Source organism: Mobula hypostoma, chromosome 3 (genome assembly GCF_963921235.1).
Source record: "Mobula hypostoma chromosome 3, sMobHyp1.1, whole genome shotgun sequence".
Taxonomy (NCBI): Eukaryota; Metazoa; Chordata; class Chondrichthyes; order Myliobatiformes; family Myliobatidae; genus Mobula; species Mobula hypostoma.
In genome coordinates this window covers 185,817,814-185,835,249 of record NC_086099.1, presented here as the reverse complement: position 1 = coordinate 185,835,249, position 17,436 = coordinate 185,817,814, and the positions used below count along the sequence as shown (strand labels likewise).

The following is a 17,436-nucleotide window of genomic DNA, read 5'->3' as shown; positions in this document are numbered from 1 at the left end:
TGGGCTTGTGTTGCAGCCAGTGGCACAGGTAGAGGGAAGAATGAATTCAATTAAATACCAGCAAATTCTGGAAACAAACATCATACCGTCTGTAAAAAAGCTGAAGGTGAAAACAGGATGGCTTCTACAACAGGAACACACCTCAAAATCCATAATGGACTACCTCAAGAGGCGCGAGCTGAAGGTTTTGCCATGGCCCTCATAGTCCCCCAACCTAAACATCATCGAAACTCCGTGGATAGACCTCAAAAGAGCAGTACATGCAAGATGGCCCAAGAATCTCACAAAACTAGAAGCCTTTTGCAAGGAAGAATGGGCAAAAATCCCCCAAACAATTGAAAGACTCTTAGCTGGCTACAGAAAGCATTTACAAGCTGTGATACTTGCCAAAGGGGGTGTTACTAAGTACTGACCATGAAGGGTGCCCAAACTTTTGCTTTGGGCCCTTTTCCTTTTTAGTTATTTTGAAACCGTAAAAGATGGAAATAAAAAAAGTAATCTTGCTTAAAATATTAAAGAAATGTGTCATCTTTAACTTTATGCCTTTTGGAAATCAGTTCATCTTTTACTCACTTGGCTATTCACAGTAACAGAAATTTTGACCAGGGGTGCCCAAACTTTGCATGCCACCGTATCTACACTACAATAGTACAGTCATGAAATACCAATAGTTTCAAAGCAGAATGAGCAGCCTCTGAAAAGACATTTTGTTAACAAGGATATAATTATAGGAGAACCATTATCACTTATTAAAGCTTCTCATCTGTTCTGTCTTGGATACGAGTTTACCCTCCATACTTCAGAACTTACTGCATCCTTTTCTCCCTATCAGAAGGCAAAGGAACATATGTAGAGAAGAAAGCTGTTTGCCCAACAAGACATTCCACCCTTCCCTATATTTCTTAATATAACAGGAATACTGCACGGAAACAAGCTGAAAGTCAGACCATATGGAATCCATGCTGATCCAACAGCTGGACATGAAATTGGCTTGGTGGTGGGAGACAGAGTGTGGCAGTGGTAGGTTATTTTTTTTTTAAGATTTGAGGCCTGTAGCTAAGATGTGCTGTCGGGATCGGTACTGGGTCCTCTGTTACTTGTGATTATTAATCAATATTTTGGATGAGAATGTGACTAGTAAAGTATCCAGATAACACCAAAGTTGGTGATAAAATGGACAATGTAGAAGGTTTCAAGATTACAACTAGGAAAGTAATAAGGGAATGGCAGGTAGAATCTAATAAATATAACTGTGAGATTATGCATTTTGGGAAGTTAAACCAAGGCAGGATACACAATGTGAATGAGAGGCCCTGCGGAAGTGCTGTTGACAGTCAACCCACAGGATACAAGTATATAGTTCCCTGAAAATGAGAATATAGACAGATGTAAATGAAACATTGGTTGGCCTGCACTTGGAATATTGTGTGCATATCTGATCAACCACACTTTAGGAAAGAAGTGGGTGCCATAAAGATTCACAAGGCGTTGCTGGGACTGGAGGCCTTTAGTCATCAGGAGAGAATGGATTGTTTTCCCTGGGGTGAAGGAAGCTGAGAGGTGAGATGATAAAGGCATATAAAATTATGAGAGACACAGGTGGGTAGATAGCCAGTGCTTGTTTCTCATGGTAGAGGTGTCTAAAACTACAGGGCACAGACTTAAGATGAGAGGGAGGAGGTTTAAAGAAGGTCTGAGGGGTAAATAGTAGTTTGTACATGAACTGAGCTACTAAAGGAAATAGTAGGGGCTGAAACAGTATCGACATTTAAGAGATTTCTTGATAGATACTTGAACACGCAAAGCTGAGACGTGGGATATGGAATTAATGCAGGTACGTAGATCAGTATAGAGAAGTGTCATGGTCAGCAGAGACATGACATTTCTAAGGGCCTGTTTCTACGCTGTACCACACTGTGACTCCATTTTGCAACCCTCACTGGCCTGCAGAGGGTGGTAGCAAGACATCTTCGAGAACTGCTGCTCTTCTTCTGATGAATGTTGCTTAAACTGAAGGTCCAGAAGTTAGGCCTTGAGCAAAACAAAGTAAGGTGATATAATTGGAGGTCAGGAAAGTGTGCAACTTGAAGCAGGACCACAGAGGGTAGTATTGAAATGCACATATTGTTCTTGTTCTTCCTGAGGAGTTGTGTGTGAGGATCTGTCTAAGCAACTTGTAGATGGCACACACTGCAGTACAGGGTAGCAGTGAAGGAGGTTATTAATATCTCAGTTAGTGTACAGAGTGCCAAAAGGATAAGCTGCTTTGTTCCAGATGGGTTGAGCTTATTTAGTGTTTTTGGATTTGCACTAATCGAGGCAACTCAAGGATTTCCATCATGCTCTTAACATGTACCTTGTGGAAAGGTTTTGGGGTTTGGGAAGCGAGTCGCTCACAGATCGGTACTCTGCCTCTGACTTTCTGTTGTCACCATGGTATTAACATGGCTGGCCTTCTTTTATTTCCTGGTAATGGTAACCCAAGGATACTGAAAATTATGGGCTTGATCATCATAATGCCATCAGCTATCAGGGTGCAGGGTGAACTGGAGAAGGACATCTTAACACAATTGGTTCCCTTGTTACTAGAGGCAGAGCTGAGAAGAACTGGTCCTTGTCTTTCCAGGAAGCAGCTAGAAAATCAATCAAAAATGATATGAGCTATGGGAAGGAAATTTTCAGTGATCACCCAGTTTGCTCAATGGCATTAGCCCCACAATCTGTTGGTGAGTGCAAACTAAAATATTGTGTGGAGCAGCAAAGGCTGAGAGGTGAAGTAATACAAGATTAAGAGAGAGTCGATGATAAAAGTTCCCTTTTCCCATAATAAGGGTGCCTTCAACCAGAATATTGGTTTAAGATGAGAGAGAGGAAGTTTGGAGGGAATAGGAGGAAATTTTATTCTCACAGCCGGAGAATAATTCAAGCTGGAATGCTCTGATGAAGGGTCTTCAATCTGAAACATTTACTGGTTTCTCTGTCCACACAAGCAGCTTGACTGGCTGTCTTCTTTCAGCCTTTCAATGAAAACCTAAGGAAGTGGTGGGGGTAGGCACTCTCAACATTTAGAGTCACAGAATTTTACAGTACTGAAATGGGCTCTTTGGCTCATCACACCCATGTTGACCCTTTTTCCTATCTACACTCATCCCACTTGCCTAATCTAGGTCAATATACTTCTATGCCTTGCCTATTTAAATGTCTGTCTAAATGCCTTTAAACATGGCATCTATCTGAATCCATCAACCCCTCTGATAGCAGGTATCAAACACCTTCTATGCAGAAAAATGAAATTCCTCTCAAGTCTCCATCATTGTGTGTTATTTACCTCTCAGCTTTAAGTTGAACTGGCCACCATGTAGTGGGTTATCTGATTTTAAATACTGTGAACACCCACATTATTTGGATATTGGACTGTGACTTTGGGGCTTTCTGCTGAAAAATTTACTTGGTAAGCAGGCAGCTGTCATTCTCTCCCCCGCCCCCACGTGACAGAAAGACCATAACTGTTGAGAGAAATAGCATCATACACCAGCAGGCAATGCCTTCTGGAAGAGAGCTGAAGAAAGTCAATTCAGTAAGTGACAAGGCTTGGGTCAAGGCTCTCATACCTGATCTTTGAGTCGTTCCTGTTGCCCCATAATGGCAGTTGCATGATGGGGATATTTCTGCTTCAGGTGTTCCAAGAAAGCCTCTCTTTTCCTGTCCATTTCCGATGGCTGCATTCCCAATATTTCTTTAGAGCTACGAGCTCCACCTACGGTGTGCCGTCGTGGGATGTTCCGAGCAACTTTAGTATTTGAGGCCCGATTATTTCCATTGGGAAGCGTTTCCTTTGGTTTAATGCGCTCAGCATCATCTGATGAGGTTACACGCAAGTTTGATTTCCCATGATCTAAAAAAAGTAAACAGAATACAAACATAAAAGAATATTCCGGGCTTTCTCTCCAAACCTGCCTGAATATAATTGCTATTTATTTCTTTTGCATTTGGGCATCATATGTATTTCTTTCACAAGTTTCCATTCTAGGTCCCATTCTTTTCTCTATATACATGCTTCCCCTCAGCCAAATCATTCAAAACCATGACATTTCCTTCTATTGTTATGCTGATAACACACAGCTTTATCCCCCCTTGAAACCAAACAACCAGTCAAATATAGTCAGCCTCATGAACTGCCTTGAGGACATAAAGTGTTGGATGGCACAAAACTGCCTACTGCCGAATGAAGGCAAGTCTGAAGTTGTCCTATTTGGCCCCCCTGACTCCATCAAAGTGATTACCAACAGTCTTGGTAACCTGTCCACCTTTGTCAAACCCCATGTCAAAAACCTTGGTGTCATATTTGATTCCACCTTTAAGTTTGTCAAGCAAGTTAATGCAGTAGTAAATAGCAAGTTTTTTCCAGCTTCGTACTATTACCAAAATCAAGTTGTTTCTCTCTTTCAAAGATTTTGAGAAAGTCATCCACGCCCTTATATCCTCCCGCTTGGATTACTCCAACTCCCTGTAGACTAGGATTAGTCAGTCGTCCCTGTCCCGCCTGCAACTGGTCCAGAACGCTGCAGCCAGGCTCCTGACAGGTGCCTGGAAGAGGGGCCATATTACTTCTATCCTGGCCTCTCTCCACTGGCTACCAGTACAGTTTAGAATTGATTTTAAGGTTCTCCTGTTTGTTTATAAATCCCTAATTGGGCTGGCCCCCTCCTATATCGCAGACCTTCTAACCCCTTATTCTACTTCCAGGTCCCTCAGGTCGGCTGACTTGGGGCTCTGGGCTGTCCCGCAATCTAAATTTAAGTTCAGGGGTGACCGTGTCTTTGCTGTTGCAGCCCCTAGACCGTGGAACAGCATTCCCCTCCCTATCAGATCTGAACCCTCCATTGACTCTTTTAAGTCCAGGCTCAAAACTTACCTTTATTCACTAGCGTTTGAATCTTCCTGATGTGGCTGATTTTTGGCTTGTCCCTAGGCTCATGTGTTGTTTATTTTGTGCCTACAAGCTGTGTGCCTTGTTGTTTATCCTGGCTTTATAAGCCTCTGGCTAGGATCTTTATGTCCTCGTTGTCCACAGGATTGGTACCAGAGGATTGGACAGAGGCCAATGTTGTCCCCTTGTTCAAAAAAGGTAGTAGGGGTAGTCCGGGTAATTATAGACCAGTGAGCCTTACGTCTGTGGTGGGAAAACTGTTGGAAAAGATTCTTAGAGATAGGATCTCTGGGCATTTAGAGAATCATGGTCTGAACAGGGACAGTCAACATGGCTTTGTGAAGGGCAGATCGTGTCTAACAAGCCTGATAGAGTTCTTTGAGGAGGTGACCAGGCATATAGATGAGGGTAGCGCAGTTGATGTGATCTACATCGATTTTAGTAAGGCATTTGACAAGGTTCCACATGGTAGGTTTATTCAGAAAGTCAGAATGCATGGGATCCAGGGAAGTTTGGCCAGGTGGATTCAGAATTGGTTTGCCTGCAGAAGGCAGAGGGTGGTGGAGGGAGTACATTTGGATTGGAGGGTTGTGACTAGTGGTGTCCCACAAGGATTGGTTCTGGGACCTCTACTTTTCGTGATTTTTATTAATGACCTGGATGTGAGGGTAGAAGAGTGGGTTGGTAAGTTTTCAGACAACACAAAGGTTGGTGGTGTTATGGATAGTGTAGAGGATTGTCGAAGATTGTAGAGAGACATTGATAAGATGCAGAAGTGGACTGAGAAGTGACAGATGGAGTTCAACCCGGAGAAGTGTGAGGTGGTACACTTTGGAAGGACAAACTCCAAGGCAGAGCACAAAGTAAATGGCAGGATACTTGGAAGTGTGGAGGAGCAGAGGGATCTGGGGGTACATGAAAGTTGCCTCACAGCTTTCCCACCACAGGGTAGTTAAGAAAGTTTATGGAGTGTTAGCTTTCATAAGTCGAGGGATAGAGTTTAAGAGTCGCGGGGTAATGATGCAGCTCTATAAAACTCTGGTTAGGCCACACTTGCAGTACTGTGTCCAGTTCTGGTCACCTCACTATAGGATGTGGAAGCATTGGAAAGGGTACAGAGGAGATTTACCAGGATGCTGACTGGTTTAGAGAGTATGCATTATAATCAGAGATTGAGGGAGCTAGGGCTTTACTCTCTGGAGAGGAGGAGGATGAGAGGAGACATGATAGAGGTATACAAGATATTAAGAGGAATAGATAGAGAGGACAGCCAGCGCCTCTTCCCCAGGGCACCACTGCTCAATACAAGGGGACATGGCTTTAAGGTAAGGGGTGGGAAGTTCAAGGGGATATTAGAGGAAAGTTTTTTACTCAGAGAGTAGTTGGTGCGTGGAATGCACTGCCTGATTCAGTGGTGGAGGCAGATACACTAGTGAAATTTAAGAGACTACTAGACAGGTATATGGAGGAATTTAAGGTGGGGGATTATATGGGAGGCAAGGTTTAAGGGTCGGCACAACATTGTGGGCCGAAGAGCCTGTATGGTGCTGTACTGTTCTATGTTCTATGCTTATATCTGTGTTTCTTGTATTTGTGATTTTGGCTACCTGTTATGGTTTGTACAGCACTTTGGTCAACATGGGTTGTTATTAAATGTGTTTTATAAATAAATTTGACTTGACTTGATCAATTTTTTGTCAAACTATGCTCAGCCCCTTCCTGTGGAACTGTAATAATACACACCTACCCTAGACCACCTCCTTCCCCTCCATTCCCAGTGCTCCAACACAACTTCACAGATGACTTCCTTAAGCTTTTTTTTGCCAATTTGAAGGTGTTATGCCTTTGTTGCCAGTGATGTAGTCCCCTCCATTGAAATACAAACTTGGTAATCATCCTCCTAAATACATCCCAATCTTCAGGTCCCATGCTGAACTTGCAGCCAACCAAACGTTTCAAATTCTCTGTCCCACTTCCACCATGGAGTCTTAGACCTCTGCTTCATATACTCAAAGCAAACTGGATACATTTCTGTGTTTGTAGAAAAGCATTTTACAGTCTTCCATGATCATTATGTCATGCAACAATTTCAGTTTTTAACCCCTACTCCCATCTCTATTCAGAAAGAAAATGTTCTTAGAACTTTAAGAGGCCATTTCTGCCTTCTGTCCTAACGTAAAAGTTCCCTAACTCCATTTTTGGTCCCTATAACTTGTTTGAGGTTATTAATGTGCGACGTTTTCCTTTCCTGGGGAAAAGCCATGGATAGACATAAGTTGCTCTTGTGAAGAACTCTCTTCTAATGTTGGAATGAGGGTCATTATTCTAGCAGAATACAAGTAATCTAACTTAACCAGCAGCGTTTGTGCCTTGCACTTGGAAGATCAAGTAGATATATTCCCACTTGAAATGTCCATTACAACCCACATCATCTGTATCGCAAGTGTTTGCATTCCAAGTCAGGAATTACAGGGTCAAAATCCACTTCAAAGTTTCAACAAGTACTCCAGAATGTCAGATCCGGACCCCTCTGAGAAAGTACTGCACCATTTCCGATCCTGCCTTTCAACTGAAATATGAACCAGAAACTTGTTAAGATATGTAAAATCCTGTGGGGCTATCTGAAATTATTCACCTATAAGCCAATACAAAAAAGCGATAAAACCATTAAAAAAACAGGTCATCCAGCCGCTAAAGCTGTTCCACTATTCAAAAAGGTCATAGCTGATCCAATTTTCCTTGAATCCACATTCCTACTCTTGTCCCACAATTATTCATTTACCGATGAAAGATCTATCAATTTCAGCTTTGAGTATGTTCAAGGACTCAGCCTCCATTGTTCCAAACTGGACAAACTCCACTCATTAGAGATCTACAGTTCATTGCTACTTCTAGTATTCAGGAAAACAAAGGAACATAAACAACAGAAGAAGCAGCAGAGAATGAAACCCCTCTTGCCTGCTCTACCACTTAATAAGATCATTCATGGGTGGTCTTTTAGATCAACAGCACTTTCCTGCAATAACCCTATAAGCTTCCATTCCCTTGCTATCTTAATATCAAGCCTCCTTTCAATCAGATCATTAAATTAGATTTCATTCTCTTTAAACTCAACAGAGTACAGATCCAACCTGCTTATCTCTCCCAATACAACGCCACCATCCTGGCAATCAGTCTGGCAAAACTTTGCTGCACTCCCTCTGTTGCCACCATGTGCTTCCTGGATAGGCTCTGGACCATTTGTTTCCTCTCACTTAAATCAGAGCTATGGATTGTGAAGAGTTCTGCTGGATTATTCTCAGAGTTACAGCCTCCCATTCTGAAAATGATCCATTTCTTCTTTCTTTCAGTTGTGAACAAAACCTCAATTCATCGTGACGAATTATGCTGAATATCATGTGCTACTATTTTGTGTAGCATCTAATAAAGTCCACATACGTAACATCAGCTGGTTTACCCACATCATTTCTGCTAACTACAAGCGGAAAAATTCCCAGTGATTTAACCAAACATGATATTCCTTTTGTAAATTCATACTGATTCAACCAACTCTACTATTCTTTTTTCAGTGTTCTTTTACTTAATAATAGATTCCAGCACCTTCTCTACTGTTGAAATCGGGTGAGCTGGTCTATTGTTCCCTCTTTTATTTAAATCTCCCCTTCTTAAACTAGAAATACGGGATAAATGGACAAGAAGAAAAATAAGCACAATTTCCTTCCACTCTTAGTTCTCAAAATCACACTTGACTATGTCAGTCTCCACCTGAAAAAGCTCATTATAATTTAGAATAGAGACATCCCACACTGTCAGATCTATAAAACTGAGAAAGCAAGCTAACCATTCCGAAAAATTGCTTGTCCAGCAGGTTCTGTAATGGACACTTATTCAGACTTGCACTGTAACGTGATTTGGTAATTCAACAGTCTCATCACAAAATAGTTACATCTTCTGATTGGCAGCCCCCTACTGCCAGATTATGATTCTGAGTGTGTTAGTTTGAGAGATCAAGGTATAAGGGCAAGAATCAAAACACAAAGCAGCTTTGCATTTGATAAAACCAAATAAAAGAATAGATCAGGAAGCAATAACAAAAGGATAAGTTTGTGTTTTAAAATTCTGTAGGTTATTATAAGCAAACAAGAACTGAGGAATATGAAATAATAAATCTTGATTTCAGCTCAGTGAGGGAATAAGGGTTAGAAAAGAATACAAAGAAAACATTAAAAAATCATGAGAGAAATTCAGAGAAGTCCTGACCTTGAATTAATGAGATAAAAGATAAAAGAAAAATGTAAAATGCAGTTTGCAAGAGGAGTTCGTCAGTTTCATTCTGCTACTTAGGGGTTTAAAGGAACTTTTGGAAGAGTTGGTCTTTTAGAACCTGACTCTTGGTTCTCTGTGTTTGCCTCAACCATTGCCTGTCAATCTGCACTAGTCACATCAGTCTATACCGAGTGCATATTCCTCTATTCCCTGCCTGCTCATATGTCTTTTTAAATGTTGCTATTGCATCTGCTTCAACAAACTCCACTAGCAGCACATTCCAGGTACCTACCATTATGTTTAAAAATAAATTGCTCTGTAAATCTTCTTTAAACTCTTCCACCCTCACCTTAAACCTCTGCCCTCCACTATTTCATATTTCCACCTTAGGAAAAAGACTATCTACCCCATCTATGTGTCTTATAATTTTATACACTTCAACAAATATCATGACATTTGTTAGTGATAATAAACCTGATTCTGGTTCTGGACCATAGACCACTGTCAAGTTAAAACCAACGAACGAACGTTAGTCCTGACGAAGGGTCTCGGCCTGAAACGTCGACTGCACCTCTTCCTATAGATGCTGCTTGGCCTGCTGCGTTCACCAGCAACTTTGATGTATGTTGCTTGAATTTCCAGCATCTGCAGAATTCCTGTTGGTTGTGAACGGGTATTGGCTTCAGCAGCAAGAGAAAAACAGCAGTTCGAAAAAGCTCTTCAAAGCACCTGTGAGTTGCTGATTGATGGCACTGACCATAGGAGCTGAAGACTTCACAGACTCTAACTCCAGGACACCATCTACAAACAGAAGACTTCACTGTCAGTGAAAGTAATTGACATCAGGTATCAAGAGACTTTCTGGCTATACATCAAGTAGACAAGTCTGAGCAGATCGCGACAAGTGATGGAAAAGAAGAAAATGGCAGCCCTAAACACGGAACACAGGAACATTAAAGAGGGTCAGATGAGGGAGCTGAGGGTAGAGAAACTCTCAAAGTACAGCATCACCATTTTAGCAAGAAATGGGATAAAACTGCTCTTCAACTACTAACAGGGTAAACAGAGAATCATGGTGCATATATCTGAGCACAATAATCTTTCACATGAAAGCTCAAAGTAAATTTATTACAAAATTACATATATGTCACCATATACAACCCCGAGATTCATTTTCTTGCTGGCATACTCAGTGAATCCAATAACCATTTTGAATCAATGAAAGACCGGACCAACAGGGTAGCCAACCAATGTGTAAAAGACAATAAACTGTGCAAATATAATTAAAAAAAGAAAATAATTATAATAAATTAGAAATAAATATCTAGAACAATGAAGATTCCTTGAAAATGAGTTGATAAGTTGTAGGAACAGTTCAGTGATGGGGCAAGTGAAGTTGAGTGAAGATTTTCCCCTCTGGATCAGCAGCCTGCTGGTTGAGGGTTAATAACTGTTCCTGAACCTGGTAGTGAGAGTCCTGAGGCCCCTGTATCTTCTTCCTGATGGCAGCAGTGTAAAGAGAGCATGACCTGGGTGGTGGGGGACCCAGATGATGAATGCTGCTTTTCTGTAACAACGCTCCATGCAGATACGCTCAGTAATGGGGAGGGCTTTACCCATTGATAGACTTGGACATATCCACTACTAATATAGTTTTCTCCTGCACTTACAAGCAGCGATGTAGTTACCACGGCACAATTACAACTTTTGACGTTCAACCTCGGCGTCCGCTCCAAGGAGTCTCTGGACATCCTCCCCATGGAATGTGTGGGACTTTTCCAGGTCCTCAAAAGTTTCTACCCACGGTCCAAATACATACCAGGCAGGTTAATTGGTCATTATAAATTGTCCCGAGATTAGGTTAGGTTAAATCAGGGTTCTCGGGGATTGCTGGGCAGTGCAGCTCAGAGGGCCAGAAAGACCTATTCTGCACTTTATCTTCAATTGAAGGACATTTTTAAGAAGAATAGAAATACTCTTTGCAGCTAAAGAAACTGCCAATGAGGAGGATAATGTCGAACATTCAGAAGCACCAAATAGTAGAGAACAACAGTACTACTAACAGAGAAAAGCTCTGAAGTCGTGCATACTTACTGATCTAGAGCTCCGTAGAAAACCAGAAGATATTCATGGAAGTAGCATAGAAATTGGAAAATTATTTCCATTTGAGATAGCACAGAGTTATAAATTCATCAAAATATCAATGCACTCCAATAATTGAGATTTGGACCTGTATAGAATCACACTGGTGGGGGATGTGGCAGGAAGCAGCAAAAAGTCAAGATAACACCACATAAGTGTATCATCAGAGCACTAGATTACTTCAGCATTAGAAGAGATATCTACTATATTATGTGCTTTAGAGCTCTCTGTGCCTTCTGGAGATTGAATTACTATAGATAGTATTTTCCAGCACACAGACCACTTACAGATAAACTACAGTGATAACAATACCTATATACAAAGAGAGGAGAGAGGAAAACAATGGTCCAGAAACCATCCCAGGACACTTGATCAGCGCCCCAACTTCAAAGAGAATTTATTATCAAAGTACATATAAAAGATACTACCTTCAGTTTCATTTTCTTGCAGACATTTACTGGAAAATAAAGAAATACAATAGAATTTATGAAAATCTATAAATAACAAAGGCTGACCAATGTGCAAAAGAAGATAAATTGTGCAAATAATAAAAAAGTCTTTAAAATATTACTGAGAACAGGAGCTGCAGAGCCCCTGCAAGTGAGTCTATTGGTTGTGGAGTCTGTTCAGCACTGTGATGAGTGAAGTTATCCTTGCTGGTTCAGGAGCCTAATGGTTGTAGGGACTCAAGGTTAAAGCAAATTTCAATTCATTAAGATTTAGATATTCAGACAACTTCCAAGCATAACAGTTTTTGGGGGCATATTTGTACGTGAAATTTGTCTGTCTGGCTCTAAGACCAAACAATTACAGTTTTAGTCTCCTTACTCAATAAAGGATGTATTTATTGCAGAGGGAATGCAATAAAGATACATCACATTGATTCCAGAGGCAGTAGGCCTGAGGGGTGAGGAGGGATCGAGTGGTCTATGCCTGTGTTCTCAAGAGTTTAGAAAATGAAGGGTGACCATGTTAAGACATAAAAACTATCAAAAATTCTGACAGAGTCTTTGACCTCTGAAGTGTTTCTTTTCCTAAAGGTGCAGTCTCATCTGCTAAGTTTTCACTGCATTTTGTTTTTATATTTTACATTTTGCACAGTTTTTTTTATATTTTCATAGATATTTCCTCATGGACTAGCCGGAGTAAATGCCCAGGTAGTCTAGAACTAGGATATTCAAACTGAGAATAGAGGAAGACCATTTAGGATTGAATGAGGAGAAATTATTTCATTCAAAGTGTGATGAACCTCGGAATTCTCTACACTGATAGAATACTTGTTTACTGCGTACAAACTAGAGGTTAATTTATTGTGGTATATGAAAGGAATCTAATGATAGGCAGGAAAAAAAAATGTTGGGGAAGATCAGCCATGGATCTACTTGACTGGCAGAGCTAGCTTCAGGAGCTGAATGTCCTAATCCTATTTCTTGTGTTATTATTTTTGTGCTTTGTTAAACATTTAATGGATAAATTGCATTGAGTTACAGACAGAGGTTCCAAAGACAAGCTTCAGTAATCAGTTCAGCAATCCATGAAGACCTCACGACTCTGCTCTCTGTTTTTGCACTTCATTTTTATATATTTTTATATTTCATCCTTAACAAGTATTTATACAGACATATTAACAAGTTAAAGAAGGACAGAATCCTAATATAAGCAAATAAAATTAGTCTAGGTGGCAGGGGGATCTCATTGAAACCTACTGAATGTTGAAAGGACTAGATAAGGTGGATGTGGAGAGGATGTTTCCTCTGGTGGAGGTATCTAGAACTAGAGGAAACAGCCTCAAAACTGAGGGGTGACTTTTTAGAATAGAAGTAAAGGTGGCTTTTTTGTTAAGTCAAAGAATAGTGGATCTGTGGAATGCTCTGCCACAGACTGCAGTGGTGGCCAAGTCCGTGGGTATATTTAAGACGGAAGTTGGTAGTTTCCTGATCAGTCAGGGTATCAAAGAATATGGCAAAAAGTCAGATGTATGGGGTTGAGTGGGATCTGGGATCAGCCGTGATGAAATGGTAGAGCAGACTCGATGGGCTGAATGGCCTAATTCTGCTCCTATGTCTTATGGTCTTTAAACCTGACTACAGTAGCTTATTCATTGTCTGCTTGCTGAACGCAAGATGAAAGGTAAATGTGCATCCACACCATGTCAGTAATGTACAGCAAACTGAGATGAATTCTCACCACTTCCCCCAAAATCGCGGATTAGATACATACCAAAAGTAAATATGCGTAAAGGCATACAACATCACTGAAGAGATAAGGTGGGTATGATAAACTGCATGATTTTACTGTTTCCATGCTATAGTATGCAAATTCAGGAATCACTGAACTGGAATTTTGTTCAATTCATCTTGAAGCATGCAATGAAGAAATCGAGCATTTCCTCAGGACACAGCTGCTTTGAGGTACAGGCCAAGTACCACATGCAATCTGCAAAACAGCAGGTCTTCTATCATTGAAAATCAAAAAGAAACTGTAAGAAATCTTTTATCAGAGATAATATTTTGTCCCATCTATCTCCCTCTGCAACCTAAAGTAAACATGTTTACTCTCGGACCCAGTTCTGAAGCCGAGTCTTTGACTTGAAATAACTGTGTTCTTCCTCTCAAAGTCTTTGATGAAAATGGAATGGATTTCAAAGGCAGAATAAGACACAGCAAATTAAGTCTGGGGCTCCCCAGTGGAAGTTACTTCCTAGGAATATATTCCTGCAGCAAAGATTCACAAGACACATTTCTAAGGTGAGGAGAAAGCCTTATGGGAAGATGTTGCATCGTTTCAGCCCAGTAACGGATTTAGAACTAGGAATCAGACTCAAATTTAAGATTTATTTATTTTTCACACATACATTGAAATGCGTCCTTTGCATCAATAACCAACACAACCTGAAGATGTGCTGGGGGAAACCCACAAGTGTCACCACACATTCCAAATCAGAATCAGGTTTATTCTTACCGGCATGTGTCATGAAATTTGCTAACTTAGCAGCAGCAATTTAACGCAATACATAATATAGAAGAAAAAGAACAAAACAAAATAATAATAATAAGTAAATTATTTATAAATTAATAATAAGTAATAAAGTGGTAAAGTAATTACAGTATACATATATTGAATAGGTTAAAAATTGTGCAAAGAGCAGAAATGATATATTAAGAAAGTGAGGTAGTGTCCAAGGGTTCAATGTCCATTTAGGAATCGGATAGCAGAGGGGAAGAAGCTGTTCCGGAATCACTGAGTGTGTGCCTTCAGGCCTCTGGACCTCCTACCTGATGGTAACAGTGAGAAAAAGGCATGCCCTGGGTGCTGGAGGGCCTTAATAATGGACGCTGCCTTTCTCGGATGCTGGCTTTCTCAGACACCGCTCCCTAAAGATGTCTTAGGTACTTTGTAGGCTAGTACCCAAGATGGAGCCGACTAAATTTACAACCCTCTGCAGCTTCTTTCGATCCTGTGCAGTAGCCCCCTCCCAATACCAGACAGTGATGCAGCCTGTCAGAATGCTCTCCATGGTACATCTATAGAGGTTTTTGAGTGCACTTGTTGACATACCAAATCTCTTCAAACTCCTAATGAAGTATAGTCGCCGTCTTGCCTTCCTTATAACTGCATCGATATGTTTGGACCAGGTTAGGTCCTCAGAGATCTTGACACCCAGGAACCTGAAACTGCTCACTCTCTCTGCTTTGGATCCCTCTAAGAGGATTGTTATGTGTTCCTTCGTCTTACCCTTCCTGAAGTCCACAATCAGCTCTTTCGTCGTACTGATGTTGAGTGCCAGGTTGTTCCAGTGCCGACACAACTTGCCCACAATGCTCATCAGAACAACAAGCAGGAAAAACAGCAGCAAAGCAAGCCTATTTTTCCTCTTTCCTACACCCACACACTCAGACAGTCCTTCAACCTCAGGATAGGGTTTTAGGCTTTGTCTCCAGTTTCTAGCCATCAGTCTTCACCTTCTGGACTTCCCAATAATCCTTTGGGATTTGACCACCAGATTAGCCGATGACAGAACCCCAAATTCCAGGCTCACTGCCTCACCTGCCCTTGAGTCACTTGGTCACAAGGACATCCAATCTTTGGACCCAGCAAAATGAGACTTCATGACATCCACAGATGTCCTTCATCACCCATCTACGTTTGACAGCCTTTGAGCATGGAGCAGAGGTCTAGATTCTGGATCTTCTTCATCACCTACCTACGTCAATGGCCTTGGCCTTTGAACAGAGACTTGACCTCCAGATGTCCTTCGCCCCATGTCCACATAAGTGACCTTTAAATGCAGAGCACAGGCCTAGGCTCTGGATGTCCTTTGTCCCATGTCCACATCACTGGCCTTCCAGGGTGGAGCGGAGGCCAAGGCTCTAGATATCCTTGGTTGCCCCTCTACGTCGCTGACCTTTGAGTATGGAGCAGAGGCCTAGACTCTGGTCTGACATTTAACATGCCACATTCCTGTCCAGAAACACCAACATGACCCCTAACCCACCTCTCTCCCGCCAAAAAAATCATCCCTATGAACTTAAAAAACAACTAAGTGTGGGCCACTAACTCAACCCCTTTTTTTTTATATATATTTCCTGTAAAAGCTAAATATAATACAGTGGATTCTGGTTAATTGGGACATATTGGGTTCAGTACATTTAGGCCCAATGAAGTGGCTGCCCCAGTTAGTCAAAGTTTAAAAGGCATTAAAAAAGACAAACTACCATTTAACTGAATAACAAATTATGAATTTAAACGAAATACAGAACAAACTAGAATACTACCAGAGTACTATAAAACTATGCATTAGTTCCTAATAGTCATCGATGGAGGAATTCATCCAATGTACATGGCTGTGTTCTTTTGACCGTAAATAAACAAAATCAGCAGAGACACCTAGTTCAGATAATGGACTGCCTTCATACAATGCTTTTGATGATCACATCCTCCAAATCTTCATTTTCATTTAACATTCAAGATGATTGTTGATACATTCAAGTTCTTTATAGTCCCTAACCTGCTGAAGTAGTGAAATCATTTCATTTTTACCGCTAGCCATTTACACAACAGACAATAGGTGCAGGAGTAGGCCATTCAGCCCTTCGAGCCAGCACCACCATTCACTGTGATCATGGCTGATCATCTACAATCAATATCCAGTTCCTGCCTTCTCCCCATATCCCTTCACTCCGCTATCTTTAAGAGTTCTATCTATATATAAGAGCTCTATTTCTGTCATCTCTAATCCTGAATGCTAGAAATCGAAGTGAGCAAAGCAGATCTGAATTGTCTTATTTATTTCTCGCTAACTATCGGTGACAAAAATCACTGCTTTTTGAACATGTGCACTCGCAACTGACACTATTTAAAAAGTGCTTGCTCCAACAACAGTGCAGTGTCTATGGTTACACAAGTGCGTGAGACTTAGAAATTTTTCTGCAACAGGCTCCTGTCCCAATTAAGCGACAAAGTGCCCCAAATAAACAAAGGGATTCTTGGCTATTTTCTCAATTAGTTTTTGTTATTTAGAGTTGTCCCAAATAAATCGGGCTACCCCAATTAACCAGAATCCACTGCATTAAAAACATCTGAATGATGGAATAGTCTAGTGTTGTCCATAGAAGCTTGCACAGCGGTATTTCATCTCAAATTTCCAGTCTGTGAAACAGAAGTATCATGGAATCCCCAAAGATATTCAGCAATGGGATAAAAACATTTTAAAAAGCCCTTGATAATGGATGGTTCTGACACCTGTATGCAGCTGTGCACCTAGACAAAGGGGAAGGAAAATAATATAGAAACAAATATTACTGTGTGGATGAAAAGAATCGGCTAAGGGGGCAAAGAATGTTCAGCAGCAAGCTATGGAATCCTTTAAAGATATTATTATATTATTTACAGATACAGCACAGAACAGGCCCTTCTGGCCCCAGTGAGCTGCACTGCCCAACGGCCCAACCATTTAAAACTTGCCTAATCATGGGAAAATTTACAATGGCCAATTATCCTACTAACTGGCATATCTTTGGACTGTGTGCGGAAACCCACACGGCTCACGAGGAGAATGTACGAACTCTTGACAGACGGCACTGGAATTCAACTCCAAA

At 41.0% G+C, this 17,436-nt stretch overlaps 1 protein-coding gene across 2 annotated transcripts in view; it reads right to left on the bottom strand.

Annotated features, from left to right (window-relative positions):
- The window catches only part of LOC134344445 (sickle tail protein-like), a 706,462-nt gene that overhangs the window by 330,379 nt on the left and 358,647 nt on the right, over nucleotides 1-17,436 (bottom strand). For both annotated transcript variants that reach the window (XM_063044243.1, XM_063044242.1), the window contains exon 2: nucleotides 3,612-3,895. In XM_063044243.1, coding sequence (XP_062900313.1) covers nucleotides 3,612-3,895 — 284 coding nt within the window. The remainder of the gene's footprint in view (nucleotides 1-3,611; nucleotides 3,896-17,436) is intronic.